This window comes from Puma concolor, chromosome B3, assembly GCF_028749965.1.
Source record: "Puma concolor isolate L17-30 chromosome B3, mPumCon1.1.hap2, whole genome shotgun sequence".
NCBI lineage: Eukaryota > Metazoa > Chordata > Mammalia > Carnivora > Felidae > Puma > Puma concolor.
In genome coordinates this window covers 42,237,656-42,254,294 of record NC_141672.1, presented here as the reverse complement: position 1 = coordinate 42,254,294, position 16,639 = coordinate 42,237,656, and the positions used below count along the sequence as shown (strand labels likewise).

The window sequence follows — 16,639 nt, the reverse complement described above, 5'->3', positions numbered from 1 at the left end:
AGGGAGGGAGTTATCGAAGAATTGAAAAAGCTTAAATGAGAATTATCAATAAATTCTAATCAGTGAGTTGCTGCTCTGTACTTTGAGATTTGAAAAATAGCTATCCTTTTCAGTGAATTAAACATCCCTCCGTCCCCACCCCGGCTGGCCCCATCCCGTTGTCATGAACCTCAGGCACACCTTGTCTTTGGGAGGATGCGCTGTGAAGCTATGTCCCCACTGGCAGTGGTTCCAATTCATTTCTGTCATCCAGATTTTGAAGGATGTTTCTTATGAGCCAAAGTAGTAATTCTTATCCCCTCCCCTTTTAGAAGAGATATGCTTCCTTTCATCGTAAGTTATGTAAATCCTATGTAGGCCCTCCCCTTATCCCCTTCTCTTGAGAATCCCTGCCTTAAAGGAATCTCCAAATTTTAAAATGAATGCAGGAGTATAGCATTCTTGCAGGTTCAGCCACTTGGATATGCAAATCATATGCAGATATTAACCATGTTTAATACTTTTTCCTCCTTTATTGTAGGAATATTACACTTCTGCACTATCTCATAACCATTGTGGAAAATAAATACCCCAAGGTCCTCAATCTAAATGAAGAACTGCGGGACATTCCTCAGGCAGCGAAAGTAAAGTAAGTATTTCCCGTGAATTGTTTTAGTCTTTTATTTTTTTTTTTTTAATTTTTTTTCAACGTTTTTTATTTATTTTTGGGACAGAGAGAGACAGAGCATGAACGGGGAAGGGGCAGAGAGAGAGGGAGACACAGAATCGGAAACAGGCTCCAGGCTCTGAGCCATCAGCCCAGAGCCCGACGCGGGGCTCGAACTCACGGACCGCGAGATCGTGACCTGGCTGAAGTCGGACGCTTAACCGACTGCGCCACCCAGGCGCCCCTGTTTTAGTCTTTTAAATCACTTGGACTGTGCTTTAGCTATTGAGGTGGTCAGCTGGCATCGCGTGAAGAGGGTCCTTCTGTTTGCTTTCCCCTGAGTAGCATATGAAGTAAAGTTTGAATCCTATCCAAGTCACTGAAATATGTTACATACTTTTGAATATATATGTATATATATGAATACACACACACACACACACACACATACATGTTTTGTATTTCCTTTGGATTACTCCTGCATGCAATTTTTAACTGCCAGGAAACCCAATTTTCTGGGTTATTAAGAGTATAAGAAAGGAATACAGTTTCACTAGTACTTTTAAAAGGTAGTTCTGTTACATACAGGTAGGAGCACTCTTAGTTAATGAGGAAACATGGCTAAGCAAATAGAACGTAAATGTCAGGGCGTTGCTAGTAATTTTCACATGTGCACACACTCTCAGAAACCAAGGCAGCCTTTTAATGGAAAGCAGTCTTTATGCAAATGAAGAAACTAAAAATAAAATGGAAAGTTGCCAAACTTTCACCACAGACTTCACACCACTTTTCAGAGACTGAAGAGCAGGCAGTTTTCCTTGTTGTTCTTCCCTCCTGCTTTTGGCCCTTTAAAAAAAATAATAAATGCACAGCGGAGCCTGGGTGCCTCAGGCGGTTAAGCATCCAACTCTTGACTCCGGCTCATGTCATGATCTCGCAGTTCATGGGTTTGAGCCCCACGTCAGGCTCTATGCTGAGAGCACAGAGCCTGCTTCGGATTCTTTCTCTCCCTCTCTCTCTCTGCCCCTCCCCTGCTTGTGCTCTCTCTCTCTCTGTCTCTGTCTCTCTCTCTCTCAAAATAAATGTACTTAAAAGAATTAAAAAAATAGGCGTGCCTGGTGGCTCAGTCGGTTAAGTGTGCGACTTCAACTCAGGTCATGATCTTGCGGTTTATGGGTTTGATCCCTGCATGGTGCTCTGTGCTGACAACTCAGAGCCTGGAGCTGCTTTGGATTTTGTGCCTCCCTCTCTCTCTGCCCCCTCCTGTTTGTGCTCGCTCTCTCTCTCTCTCTCTCTCAAAAATAAAAAATTTTAATAAATAAAAAGAATTAAAAAATAAATGTGTGTGTGTATTTAAAACTATCTTTTGCAGTGAATTTGAAAAGTATGATGAAGAGTAGGTTAATTTTTTTCCCTCTTTTTGTAGAAAATGTGAGACATGAAATTAAAATGTTAAAGTAAATGACATTTTGGTGAATTTGCTTACATCTGAATTATCCACAAGATTTATGTTATAATCTCTGAGGTCTAAAAGCCTTCAGATAGAAAGTTTTATGGGAGAAATCCAGGAAACTTTCTCTATAAAAAGAGACAATGAGATCTAGTTAGTACAACTTGAAGAAATACCATTGTTGATTGAAATTTAAGCCATCACCTTGTAATACATTACCAGAGCTTCAGTGAAAAGCGGTGCCCTAATTATGAAGAATACAATGTGAGCATGATTGTGGATAAGGCGGTTTCTTTTACTTGTTCGAAAGGAGCTATGTATGGCAAAATATTTATTTCTACATGTGATAATTGGCTTAAGTGAGATTTTTCTGAAATTGAAACATGAATTATTTTTGTAGAGATGACAGGCATTTCTGCTCTTTTTAATCTATAAAATGTACCTACTGGCTGTGGAAAACAAAAACCATAAGTCCATGTTTAAATTGCTTAAGTTTAAAATTTTATCTTTCTGTGAGATCTGAGCATGGAAGGGAATTTTGAACATTGAAAATACACTAGGGTGGACTTCCAAGCATGAGATATGTGAACGCATTATTTATTTAATACATACAAGTCGCATGTTGATTACTAAAATGTTGCTATTTACAACAGCATGACTGAGCTGGACAAAGAAATAAGTACCTTGAGAAGTGGCTTGAAAGCAGTAGAGATGGTAAGTACGTGTTTCTTCTGATTCCCAGTCTCGCCGCTGCTGCGAGTGCTGATGATATCCGGCATGGTGGTCTGCCCAGCATAAACATTTACTGATTAAAAAAAAAAAAAAAGAAAAAGGAAAACAGCAGCAACGAGGAAGCAAAGGCTGGCTGTGTTACCCTGGCGACTCAGCTGCAGGATGTCCTGGGGTGTCACCGGAGCAGGAACTGGGAAGCTAGGGTCACACTGATTTCCCACCTGTAAGGCAGGACTCATTAAAGTGGGTTTGGCCAGATAAGGATACCCTCAGTGTCCATGTTCTGTTAACAAGTGATGTTCAGAAAATGGGTGATCGGCATTGAGGAGGGCTCTTGTTGGGATGAGCACTGGGTGTTTGTATGTAAGCAATGAATCGTGGGAATCTACCCCCAAAACCAAGAGCACACTGTATACACTATGTGTTAGCCAACTTGACAATAAATTGTATTTAAAAAAAAAAAAAAAAAGAATAAGGAAAGGAGGCATCAAAGGGAAGGAAGAAGTTAATGGTCATTTTTGCAGACGACCACACTATAACAAAAGCCTTGAAAATGTGTCACTATAAAACCAGTGATTGTATTTATAAGGATTGTTCTGAGCATGTGATTAAAGACATGCCAAAGGAAAACAAAACAAAAACAAGTGAGTGATGTTCACTCTCAGTAGAGCAGTGGAACACCTCTCTTGTGTTGAAGTTGGTCCTTTGGGGAGTATTTATTGAGTAGACACTTGGGCGTACGGTCCGTTTTCTAGACGAGGGGTCACGATGATTCCAACTCCTTCCCTCCGGGTGTTGAAATGGCCAAGAGCAGTGAGTCCAGCTAACGTTCACAGTTACTCAGCCTGGCCACGTCCAGATAAGCACAGTGGTTACAAAAATGCCTTGAGGAAGAAGGGTGGACTTGGCTAGTCCAAAACTTGTGGAATGACTGGCATTGATTAGAGGAAGGTTCTCTTCTGGAAGAGATGAACTTCGAGCTGTGGCTTAGAAGGAGGGTGGCGTAGGAGCACCTGAGTGGTTCATTCGGTTATGCTGCCAGTTCTTGATTTCTGCTCAGGTCATGATATCACAGCTCATGAGTTCAAGCCCCGCACTGGGCTTTGTGCTGACGGCACAGAGACTGCTTGGGATTCTGTCTGTCTCTCTCTCTCTCTCTCTCTCTCTCTCTCTCTCTCTCTCTATTTCTCCCTCAAAATAAATTTAAAATTTTTTTTTTAATTCTAAAAAAAGAAGGAGGGTGGGGTAAACTTAGTTACATAGGAGTGAGGTTGTCCCTGGTGTGCAAAACTATCTGGGCCGGGCCTCCGTGGAAGGAAAGCAGGCCACCCTGCTGGAGGCAGAGGAGTGGGTGCACTTAAACATGACTGTGTGGGCAGAGTGCCACATGGATACCACACAGCACTGCCACCAGTGAGGAGGGGCCGGTCAGGACAAGAAACCTGCTTAGGAGAGTGATCCTCACTCCGGTCTGGTACTTGACGAAGGAGACTGTTCTTCAGGCAGCTTAGCAAGGTGGCCCCTCTCTTAAGTATCTTTCAGGTCATGTATCAGTAATGCCATGAAGAACCTCCTTCCTTTCTCCTGCCGTAGAAAGCAGTTGACTTCATGGAAGACATGGCTCTAATAAAAGTTAAAGTCACAATATCTAATCTTTTCCTGTTTTTTATAAATCGGAAGCTTGTAAGGCTCCCCCCCCCCCGCCCCCTTTGTGGCCGGGCATGGGGAGGATGCTCTTTCAAAAGGAAAGGGAGATGAACTGAATGAAATATTTCTGCCAACCCCAATGGGTCAAGACACTGAGTGAGCGAGTAGGATGGTCCTCCTCAGATTTCAGAGGCCCAACGGGCCCCAGTGGAAGTCTTTCTTGAGACTAGTGTGGCAGTGATGACACAGCCCTAAAGCCTCATAATGGATCCTCTGACCTTTGCATCTAAACTAGCTCAGAGCAAGACATGGAGGGGGGAGGAGGGTCCAAGGAGGTTTTGTGTTTGGGGTTTTGCTTGAATCTGTCCAGCACCTGGGTCATGTACACTAACACACTTCTTGTAAGAAAGGGGCTACAGGAGCCTTCCCCTCTCCCTGGCAGCATGCATGTCAAGATGTAGCCCTGGAAGGAAATATTGGGAGGCAGACCTTGGCCAATGTAAATATTCATGTATCCCGGTCGTGCTTTACACAATTCAGTTATACTGCTTGAAGATAGCAAAGTTGGAATTCATCTTCTGCCTTTGAATGAAAGAGAATAATACGTTTATGAAATACTTTCAAATTACTCTCCTATCTCTGTACCTCACATACATACATGTTCACTTGCAAGGCCAAAGTCCTAGAATCGTGGCAGTTTATTCCAATCAAAGCAAGTTCCATACTTTCTAAATTTCTACTTGTCATTTCCTTGATTCTCACGGTGATCTGGATATTGCTTGCCTTTTGTCAAAGAAGGAACTGAGGCCAAGGCCACTTGTCATGGACAAGAACCAAATCCGTGGTGGAGCTGAATCAGAACCATAGCCTGTGACTTCTACGCTCCTGCTTGGTAGTACCTCCACCAAAGCACGTATAGAAATAGAACCAGATTAAGTCATTGGTAGGCAAGATGGTTGTTACTGAGACTGTGCAGTCAGACAGATCTGACCTCAAATTCTGGCTCTATCGTGTTTCAGCTACTAGACTCTTGAGCCAGGAATTTAATCCCTCTACACCTGAATTTATGTGTCTATACAATTAGAATAATAATCCCTCACTCATAGAGGGTGAGATAAAGAAAGTGCTTCTGGCAATGGTTGAAATTAATTACGAAAATTAGATTTGAATAATCTGTATGTTCATCACCCTGGTAATGGAGAATATGGATAACTAACAAGGCACTAATACTCCTGCCTGCCTGTTCACAAAAACAAAATGGTGTAGACAAAAATAAAAATGGGAGACAATTATGGTGCCAAACATGACAGTTGAAATCCCACTGACCCAGATATCGTCATGTAGCCTCAATATAGCCAGAGGGAAAGAAGGAAAAACCAAGCAACCAGAATTCTGAGCACAGAGTATCAACAGATTAAATTCTCTTGCTTTCAGTCACACACCCTTTGAATCTAATTTGCTGTTTATTTAACTTCTATTAATTGTATCCGAGTGCTAATCTGCTTATATCCTAAAGCTGGGATACGAAATCTCAGGGGCACCTGGGTGGCTCAGTCAATTGAGCATCTAACTCTTGGTGTCTCAGCTCAGGTCATGATCCCAGGGTCATGGGATTGAGTGTTGCATCGGGCTTCACACTAAGTGTGGAGTCTGCTTAAGATTCTCCCTCCCTTCCCCCCCCTTTCTCCCCCCTCTGCTCCCCCTCCGCTTGTGCTCTCTAAAATTAAAAAAAAAAAAAATCACACCAATAAAGGGCTCCAACCATTGGTACATTGCAGTTTGCAAATATGTGCGCGCACAGGGGCACGGCTTGGGCATGGCTCAGGCATTGTGGGCAGAGGGGCAGAGGGAGCTAGGGCATCACAAAATGGTTTGGAGTAGGTTCTGATGTGTTCACCATTCAGACTTGCTACATTTGAGGCATATGGAAAATTAGACAAGGTGTGTGTGCATCTGCATTTGAAGCCCACCTTGACATTATCCATTTCCTGTGTCGAAGGAGCTGGAATATCAAAAGTCTCAGCCCCCACAACCCGGAGATAAGTTTGTGTCTGTTGTCAGCCAGTTCATCACAGTAGCCAGCTTCAGCTTCTCTGATGTCGAAGACCTTCTAGCAGAAGCTAAAGACCTGGTAAGTTTCCCGTTGCATACCAAGTGTTGTTTGACAGGGCTGACACTTCAGGTATTCTGTATTTTCATATCTAGGACTGTGATCAATTGGAACACACCCCTTTTTGTCTAACCTATGTTGCCCTTAGGTTAGCAAGACCTCGAAGTATCTGGATGGTATAAAACCAGAAAATATTCTGCAGTTTTCTCTTGGTTGATATTGGTTGTCTTGTTGTTGATATTGACTTGTTTCTGGAAACCAGAAAAGAGTCGATTATGAAAACCAGAGGCCAGATAAAGTGTGAGATCAGGTGTGACCAAGGCCAAGTGTCTTAGTAGCTGTAAGTTATATGCTCTCCTGAGATAGAGACTTCAGGCAGGATATTCCTTCTTGAACTCTCCAGCAGACCTTATTAAAGGAGATACACTTTAATTCACAGCCTCATTACAAGAGGCATATGTTTTAATAATACGGTGCTTTTTATGAGTTTTGCTATTTAAAATGCTGTTTGCCTCTAAAAGAAAAGCTTTCGTTGGCTAATAACCAAGCCCTTAACTCCTCGTTATTTCCTCTTCCAAAATACATACCCATTTATATACATGTACACATTGTCTCATTTTTCTCTCACCCCCCCTTTCTCATAGTTAAATAAATCATATCAGGCCCCTATGCCACCCTGTTGAGTTCTTCCTCACTGCTCATCTCTCAGTTGCCATAATACTCTTTTGCTTTAACTTGATCTTTCCTTTGAAACTTGAGTAATGGATGTCATTCCCTGTAGCCACCTGTTTAGTAATAGATATAGATGATTGTTTATGTAAAGTGCACACACAACTGCTTAAAGTTCGGAAGAAGATCGTATTAGGATACGTTAGCTAGTCTCAACAGTAAACCTGACCTCCAACATTATTAAATAAATGGAAAGAGAATATATGTTCAGATGACTGCTGTTAAAAGTCCCATGACTGATGCCAGCAACCTCCACTGTGATAGTCCCCACCCATGTCTTATGTGTGCCTCCTGTACAGGAGGGAAGGGACCCATCCCCGTCCCCCACTCCAAACCAGGCAGTAGAGAATCTACTTCATTAAGGACTCAAGAATTTTTATAAGAATCAACTCTACAGTTAATTTTTGAGGTAAAAACACATGCTTGTGCACAACCTACTTTTAAAAAAATTTTAGTGTGGGAACTTTAGTCTGGGAACATTAGTCTGGGACTAGTTTTCTTCAGATTTTTAAGACTAAAATACACATGACTTCATCATCACTAGAATTCCTAGATAAAAAGATCATTCAGGATGGCTTGAAGTGCATGAACTTGAGTGTTTTAGAAACTCGGTTGTAGGCTGTCTAATGCCATTTTGCTCATACCAGAACTTTTAGAAATTAGCTTATAAAGCCATGAAGGCAGGCTAGAGCTCTGTGCGTGTCATGTGAACAATGTATTTTTCCCTAAAGAACTCTGATGTCTAGTAGATTGTTTCCAAATAAGTAAAGCATTGAGAACAACTCAGTGAAGAGAAAAATGGTAAAAGCACATTTTTATTATACATTTAAAGATGTGAAATAACAATTATAAAATGTCATGTGCACACACATCTATTACTTCATAGTTTTATCTCAGAATAAACGTTCAGGGGGAATTGGAGGAAGGTGATCAAAAAGTACAAGCTTCCAGTGATAAGATCGATGAATATAGGGGTTGTAATGTACAAGGTGATGACTCTAGGGAACAGTGCTGCATGCTCTTCGTGAAAGTTGTTAAGAGAGTAGACACTTCCGTGTGTGTGTATGAGGTGATGGATGTTAACTTATTGTGGTAATCATTCCACAATATATGTAAGTCATGTCGTCATGCCATACACCTTAATTTTATACAGTGCTGCATGTCAATTATATTTCATAAAAACTAGGGAAAAAGAAAATACTGAAAAGGTTTCCTTTAGGGAGATAGTACTAGCAAAATATCAGAAAAAAATATATAATAAAGGCAAGTAATGCAAGAAAAATAAAAGCAATTAGAAATTCATGGGTTGGAGGCAGTGCATAAACACTTCATATGCTAAATGAAAATTAAAGATCTGGAAAATGTTAGGTAGTTGATGAGGCATAGGGATTAGGAATTCATTTGACTCTGAAGCTGTAAACACCATCCTTAGTAGCTCAGGAGTAACAGCATCGGATCCTTACAGGGGGAAGAAAAATTCCAGCAAACAGTATGACTGGCATTGAACATTATTTAGATAGTCATGATACCGCTAAGACTCCTGAAAGCATGCGATCTTGAGTTCCGAAGATAACTGCCAGAAAAAGTAAAACCAGAAGAGTACAACACAGGGAACAATAACGTTTGGTGACAGATGGGGACTGCACTTTTCCTCATGAGCACTGACCACCGTATGCAATTGTTGAACCCTTACATTGTATACCTGAAACTAATATAACACTGTATGTTAAGTGTACTTCACTTTAAAGAACTAAAATAAAATGTTAAATAAACTGACACATTCACCAGTCAAAAAAAAAAAGAAAGAAAGAAAATCAAAGAAAAGAAAACTTGAGGTGTTGAGGTGCTTGGATGGCTCAGTCGGTTAGGCATCCAACTCTTGGTTTCAGCTCAGGCCATGATCTCACAGTTTGAGTTCGAGACCAAGTATCAGTGCAGAGCCCAGTTGAGATTCACTCTCTCTCAAAATCAATAAATAAACATGAAAAAAAAAAAAAAAAGAACTGAAGAGACTGGTGATACTATTTTGTTACTATATCCATATGTTTGTATTAACTTTTTTAAATTCTCCCTTAATATTTTGCTCTTACGGTGTTTTAAGAGGATTTGTATTGAAAGGGGTTGCAAAACAAAGGATTTGGAATAAAATTGTATTCTCGGTCCTAAAGTAGGGGTTTCATTAATGATCCCATAGTCAGTTGTTTTCTAATTGAGACCCAGGAAATATCACAACACGAGCAGCTACACAACATGATCAGGGAAAGCAGCTAAGAAGGCCTGGATCCCATTTGTTTTTGATATTAACCATATGGCACCAATAAATGATATTAAACTACTTCAAAGAAAAGTTGAAAGTACAAGTTTCCCTACCCCTGCTGAGTTTGCTGTTAGTTTTATGTCTTGAGTGCTCTGCCCTACGATATTTTGCTTTCTTGTTTTTACTACTGTTTGGTTAATAAAAAGTCATAGTAGGTAATCATTGGTGTTAGGCTGAAATGAGGTGGAAATGAATAAATGGTTTCAAAAGTTGAGGAGTATTAATTTTTTTTTACTTTAGACATGAGTGATAGGCTTGTTCAGCAGCCAAAGATAAATACAGGCTCACTAAAATCCAGCAAGTTATATTTGACTCTTCCTGCGCTTCACTCCTTCTAGAGAGAGAGATAGATTTCTATTTGATCACAGAATTCTCTCACAACACTGAACTTCTTAAAACCTCCTTTCTTCCAGTTTACTAAAGCAGTGAAACACTTTGGAGAAGAGGCTGGCAAAATCCAGCCGGATGAGTTCTTTGGCATTTTTGATCAGTTTCTCCAAGCTGTGTCGGAAGCCAAACAAGAGAATGAAAACATGAGAAAGAAAAAGGAGGAAGAGGAACGCCGTGCTCGCATGGAGGCTCAGGTAAGAAAATGTTGAAACTGGCCGTTTCCAGCTCCTGGAAGTTCAGTGCTGCGGCTCCTTGGTTTGTAGACCGTGCTGCGATGTGCCGGCAGGAGGGAGGGCATTTTATGCTTCTGGGAGCTTAAATCGGTGTAAGTTTCTCTTGGGCAACCTGGCAGTGTATATCCGAAGCCTGAGAAAATATATCCACATCCTCTGATCTGGAGTTCCATTTCTTACAAATTATTCTAAAGAAATAATCATAAATTTGCACAAAGAGAATAGTAGTCTTTACAGTAGTTCGACCTGGAAACAACCTAAATGTTTACCAAGCAGGCAGTAGTTTTAAATGCAATAATAGCTACATAATGGAATGTTTATGCAGTCCTTAAAAATCGTATTTTTAAAAAATATTTAATAGGGGCGCCTGGGTGGCTCAGTTGATTAAGCGGCCAACTCTTGGTTTCTGCTCAGGTCATGATCTCACAGTTCATGCGTTCGAGTCCTGCATCGGGCTCTGTGCTGCCAGTGCAGAGCCTGCTTGGGATTCTCTGCCTCCCTGTCTCTCTGTCCTTACCCGGCTCATGCTGTCTCTTTCTCAAAATAAATAAATAAACTTAAAAAAAAATATATTTCATGATACAAAAAAGCTTATAAATGTATTTCTATACGAAATCTTTTTCTTTTTTAATAAGGTAAGTTTTAATAAGGATAAATGATAGTGGTGGGCTATACCCCCAAAAGGTTCACAATGCTTTATCTCTTAACAGTAGGATTAAGAATGATTTTCCCTCATTTGTTTATATGAATTATCCAAGTTTTCTAAAATGCACATGTATAATTTGGCTTTTAATAGTAGTAAATTGTATGGAGCAGGCTCCAGGCACCCACAGGAAATTCAAGCTAAGCCTTTGATGTAAGGAGAGTGGCCTAATGAGCATTTGCTTTAGTGTCTCATAGAAAGCAATATCTGGGGTCTGTTTAATAGTGATAACTTTCTGGTTCCATTATAGAAATATGAATTGCCTCGACTGCTCTTGTTTTAACGAGAATATCATGAGGTTTACCTAGATTCTAGACGATGAGTGTCTAATCACAGAGGAGTGGTCATTTTTCATCATTATTCATTGCTTTCTCAAATGAGACCTCATGTCCCAATTACCCCTGTCTTGTGACGTCCAGGGGGCTTAGCAGCCATAGATGCACATGGGTTGATGTGGCTGAAGCAACGCTATATTTCAGACTTCCTCTCCACCGAAAACAAAGCACAACATTTTGACGCTTCTCTAAGAGGTTGCTTTCTATTTGCAGCTCAAAGAACAGCGTGAAAGGGAACGTAAAATGAGGAAAGCAAAAGAGAATAGTGAAGAAGGTGGAGAGTTCGATGACCTGGTTTCAGCTTTACGCTCAGGAGAAGTGTTTGACAAAGACCTTTCTAAACTGAAACGGAACCGCAAGCGTATTACCAACCAGATGACGGACAGCAGCCGAGAGAGACCCGTCACAAAACTTAATTTCTAATTTTCCTTGGATACTTTTTTAGGAAGCTCATTAGCAGCCCTTTGAAGTGACTAGAACTTTTCATTACACTGCCTTGCAATCCAAACAGTGGCAATTTCTTCCTTCATCTGTGAGTGAATGCGTGAATGTGTGTGTATGTAAATGTATGTGTACATATATATTAAAAAATGTATATAGAAGTCTGAGTGTTGTCTGGAGACCTATATGTATGGTTAAAAACAAAACTCTGTGTTAATGTATGTGCTCAGAAACCCTTTGTGTATGCATTCATATTGAGTATGGCTCATTTTCTTCCCCTGAACACCATGGCTGTTCAGAAGCACAATGCTGTCTCCTGAAAGAGATGACAGAGACATTCCCTAGAGTAAAAAAGAAAAACAAAAGCAAAAAAAAAAAAAAAAAAAAGAAAAAGGCTTGAGAAATATTTTATGGTTTCCAAGCTTGGTATACTTAGAAATTATTTTCACTGGGGAAACTGGTGTTGGAAAAATATAGATTTAAAATGGTTTTTGATAGTTGACGATGTGATGCTGGTGTAGAGCATCAGTAATTAAGAGGAACCAGCTTAGAATTTCTGACATTGGTGTGGGGGTGCAGGCTGTAAATGTTTATTGAGAATATCTCGCACACAATCTGAATTATGTAGAATATCAATCAGACTCTTTTTTAGGAATTTACAACTCGGGCATCAGTTTTGTTTCCTAATTTCATCGCGTTCTCTGCCAAGCGCTCTTGAAGATTTCTTTACATGGCTTTTGAAAAGAACACTATTTATCTACATGCAATTCACGCTCTTGTTAAAAAACAAGATCGCCAGAATGTGCTTGTTGTTCTAACAATGTAGATATATAAACTTTAAAAATAAAATTTCCCACCCAAGACCTAAAAGGAGGAATTCTCTGAAGGGATAAAAAATTATTTAAATTTTTTTATGGGGTGCCTTTTTTTTTTTTCTTTTGTATCTTCTATTTTGTAGGACAAGGGTGCATCTTCTGTCAATATGAGTCTGGACTAAAGGACACTTAGCGAATGCACAAAATGCCAACAACACCAACAGAGATGCCAAGATCTATTTATCTCTAAGTATGTTTGAAATGGTTTGTTGTTTATATGTTGTCATTTTAAATTGTGTGTCAGTAAAGCTACCTGTAAAATTTCAGTCCAAAAGATAAAGCTCTCAGGGAGAAATGAATAAAAACAATGAACATTAGAAAATAAAATATAGATGCTTACCATTAACCTACCAACTCTTAATATCCTTAAATTATATATAAAGAGGACTGTTACTTTTTTGGTTTTTTTGGGTTTTTTTTTTTGTTTTTTTTTTTTTTTTGGCTTTGCTTTATTTATTTGTAGTGGGGGAGGGAGGGGCTAAGATTCTCTCTTTTCTTTCTATCAATCCTGTTGTGGTTGGGTTTCCTGTGGAGAGAGTAGTTTGTCCTGTTGCACTAGAACATTATTTACTCACGAAATTGAGTTTTTCAGTCAGTTAACAAATATTTATTAAACACCTACTATGTGCCAGGCTTAGTAGGGCTACAGTGATAAGCAAGACAAAGTCCCTGCCCCCAAGGAGCTCATGTTCTAACGGGGATAAAGGGGTGAATAGAATACCAATAGGCGCTGTACAGGAATCATGCTATTTAAAAATACTTTGTATAAACTTTAATGCTTGGTGCAGATGGCGAGGCCCTGCACTGCGTGAAAGCTGTGAAGTAGTGCTCAACGAGTTGTCAAGAGCAGTGGTTTTACGTTTTGTCCCCCTTCATTGCGAACTTAGAGACTTTCTACACGTTTTATGGAAGTAAATGACTCTAGCACATGAAACAGTCATAAAAACACAGCAGAGGTTGTGTTCCCCAGCCCCTAGTTACCAAGGTCTGCAGATACACCCAGTTAGAGGTGCAGACAGAGATTTGCTCCAAAAGGCTTGGAGAGGAGGAGTGGGATATGATGAGGGATGTGTCTCTTCCTTAACTAAAGTGCCTCTACTTTTCTATTCATAGCAGGAGAAATTTGGTCTGGCTCAATTTTGGAACTGTATTTTGAAAATGGCTTTGTTTTACAGTTTAAGGAATGGACAAGTGGATGAAGTGTCACCTAAAGGAGCAAGTTCGCGTAGCCTGTCCCTCTTGCCCTTGGTAATCATCCTCATTTTGATACGGCCATCCTGGTAGGCCTCCTTTGCCATTTCCATTCTTGGTTTCTTTTCCCAAAAGCTTTGTGCAGGTAATTCCATGTGCCATTGTTGGAAAAAAAAAAAAAAATCTACTTTTTAGATTGGTGCTGGTGTAAGTAGCCACTTTTCTCTCTTGGGTGTGTATTTTAAAGGTTTTTGTTTGTTTTTTTAAATTAATGCCAAAAAGAAAGCATTATAATTTGTAAACTTAATTATATGTCTTGTATCTTATTAGCTTAGTAGTTGGAACCACTTAGTCTTTAGGTGCAAGACTGTTGTTACAGTATCAAGAAAAAAAATGTTGTGTCATGAGATTGTACATTTTTTTTAAAAAAGCAATATGTAATAAAGAGATGAATTCATTGGGTGTATGTATATGCTTTCGATGAGTTATTAGAACATTGCCAAACGTCTTTTTACTTTGCACTATTAAATATTGCAAATTATTTAGTAAGTCAAAAATACATATTTTTAAATTTGTACATCCTGGCTGGACCTAGAAGGGTATAGTTTTCTGCTATGGTAGCATCTGATATGTCCACAGACCTATGCTACCTCTTTCTGTCACTTTTCTATAACCTCTCTGTATGACTCCATAGAGTTATACGGTTGCCCAGTAGGGCTACTAGTGAATAATTCAACTTGGGGTATAAAAAAGAATGTCTAGTCTCTAGAATCAAAGCCTTTTTTATTTTGAAGTGTTTCCTTTTTAAAAATTAATTTATTAGGGGCACCTGGGTGGCTCCCGTCATGATCTCGCAGTTCTTGAGTTCAAACCCCGTGTGGGGCTTGCTGCTGTCCGCACAGAGCCTGCTTCACATCCTGTCCCCCTCTCTCTCTGCCCCTCCACTGCTCATGCTCTCTCTCAAAAAATAAATAAAACATTAAAATATATATAGGATACACGTCAGTATCAGAAGTGTCACCTGTATAGAACAAGGGATGTGTTTCATATCCTCTGAAAATTGGGCTTTTTCTTGGCCACATCACTTGGGCTGCCTGGCCATCCTCAGCCCAATTTGAAGTCAAGCTGAAAACAAATTGTCCTGGTGGTTGATAGAGGACCCGAGCCCTTCTGATCTTTGGAATGGACTCATGATGGTCTAAACATTGCCATCCATCTTGCATTTCTTCTAGTCAATGGATACTGCATGGTATCCAAAGACTACTACTTTTCTCTTATGCTGGCCTTCAGGTGGGAGAGAGCCTTCTGCATGTTAGATATTTTATTGCAAACTACAAACTAATGTACAATTACCAATTTATACATTTGAGGGTGGAGCTACATACAAAACCGTCTAAACCTCAGTTGCTTATGGAGTAGTGCATATGGAAAAAAAGAGGAAACTTTTAGATCACTGTGTTTCCTTTTATGTCTTCAATTTACCCTAAAAAAATAACTTCGGGGTACAATATGTTTCTGTTAAGAGGATGAAGCTATCTGACCCCTCCAAGATTTTGCCCATTTTCTGTAACCTACCGTAGGTTTATGTGAGGCAAAATGATAATCTTTATTAAACCAGTTTAGACAATTATTCAAAGAGTTCTGAAAGAATTTTCTATGAATTTTTTTTTTAATAACATCAACTGTTGCTTACCAAGTAGTAAACCTAAAATAAGAACTACTAAGGCTTGGGGCGCCTGGGTGGCGCAGTCGGTTAAGGTCCGGCTTCAGCCAGGTCACGATCTCGCGGTCCGTGAGTTCGAGCCCCGCGTGGGGCTCTGGGCTGATGGCTCAGAGCCTGGAGCCTGTTTCCGATTCTATGTCTCCCTCTCTCTGCCCCTCCCCTGTTCATGCTCTGTCTCTCTCTGTCCCAAAAATAAATAAACGTTGAAAAAAAATTAAAAAAAAAAAAAAAAAAGAGAACTACTAAGGCTTAACAGCTACTTGATAACATTCAGTTCCAAAAACACTAGCTATGTTCAAGAACCTTTGGACTATGTGTAGGTCTAAGTCAGGGTTCTGGGGCTTTTCACACTGGAGTCATTTCTAGATCATCACTATGTTGGTCTAGGTGTCCATTTTCTCAAAGTGTCGTGTACATTGGTTTGTTTCTATAGCCCTGTGCCCCTATTAATATGAACTCTACTGAAGTTTAAAAGCCTGGTGAGTCTATAATTAAGAGATGGCTTAAAATCTCTCATTCTTTACCTCGGAGAGAGTTTGGAACCCCCGGAGGAAGGAGTTTCCTGTTTATAAGGATTTTCATGTTTTCCATAGCAAAGACCAGTCACAATTATTTTTCACTAGTCTTGGGGGCGGGTGGGGGAAACCTCAGATCTAACCTTTGGTCTTTTCCCTGACACGCTTTTGTCTACTCCGCTCAACTATGTTTCCATGGTGTCAAACAAACAACACAGACATAGGATTGCACACTAGGAGTTTTTGACAAAGGAGATCCTTATTTTTAATCAAACCTTGATATGCCCCCCCGACTCCCACCACCATGGGAAAAGAAGAGGTTCCCAAGTATGAATTGCTCATTTACATAAAGTGTTTTTTATGCTTCTATGCCTACAGTTTCATTTACTGGAAGGTGGAAGAAACCATTCTGTACTGATCTTCGATGCCATCTCCCATTTCATTTGCACCCATTACACTGCTGTGGCGAAGGAATCGCAGTCCCCCCCCCACCCACCCCGCCCGACCATGGGATGGTGAGCATCTCTTGTTAGTGTCCTTGCCCCATTCCCCTACCCCCACCTCCAGTGTGGAGAAACTTTCCTGAGTCTAATCAGATTTGG

General features: G+C 40.1%; 1 protein-coding gene across 4 annotated transcripts in view; it reads left to right on the top strand.

Moving 5' to 3' along the window:
• Positions 1 to 14,265, top strand: part of DAAM1 (dishevelled associated activator of morphogenesis 1) — a 175,783-nt gene extending 161,518 nt beyond the window's left edge. For 3 of the 4 annotated variants that reach the window (XM_025918613.2, XM_086709636.1, XM_086709637.1), the window contains 5 exons: positions 521 to 628; positions 2,750 to 2,810; positions 6,475 to 6,606; positions 10,045 to 10,215; positions 11,506 to 14,265. In XM_025918613.2, the coding sequence (XP_025774398.1) occupies positions 521 to 628; positions 2,750 to 2,810; positions 6,475 to 6,606; positions 10,045 to 10,215; positions 11,506 to 11,715 (682 nt within the window). In that variant the 3' untranslated portion in view covers positions 11,716 to 14,265. The remainder of the gene's footprint in view (positions 1 to 520; positions 629 to 2,749; positions 2,811 to 6,474; positions 6,607 to 10,044; positions 10,216 to 11,505) is intronic. The other variant, XR_015252337.1, reaches the window with a different exon arrangement.
• The last annotated feature ends 2,374 nt before the right edge of the window (positions 14,266 to 16,639 follow it).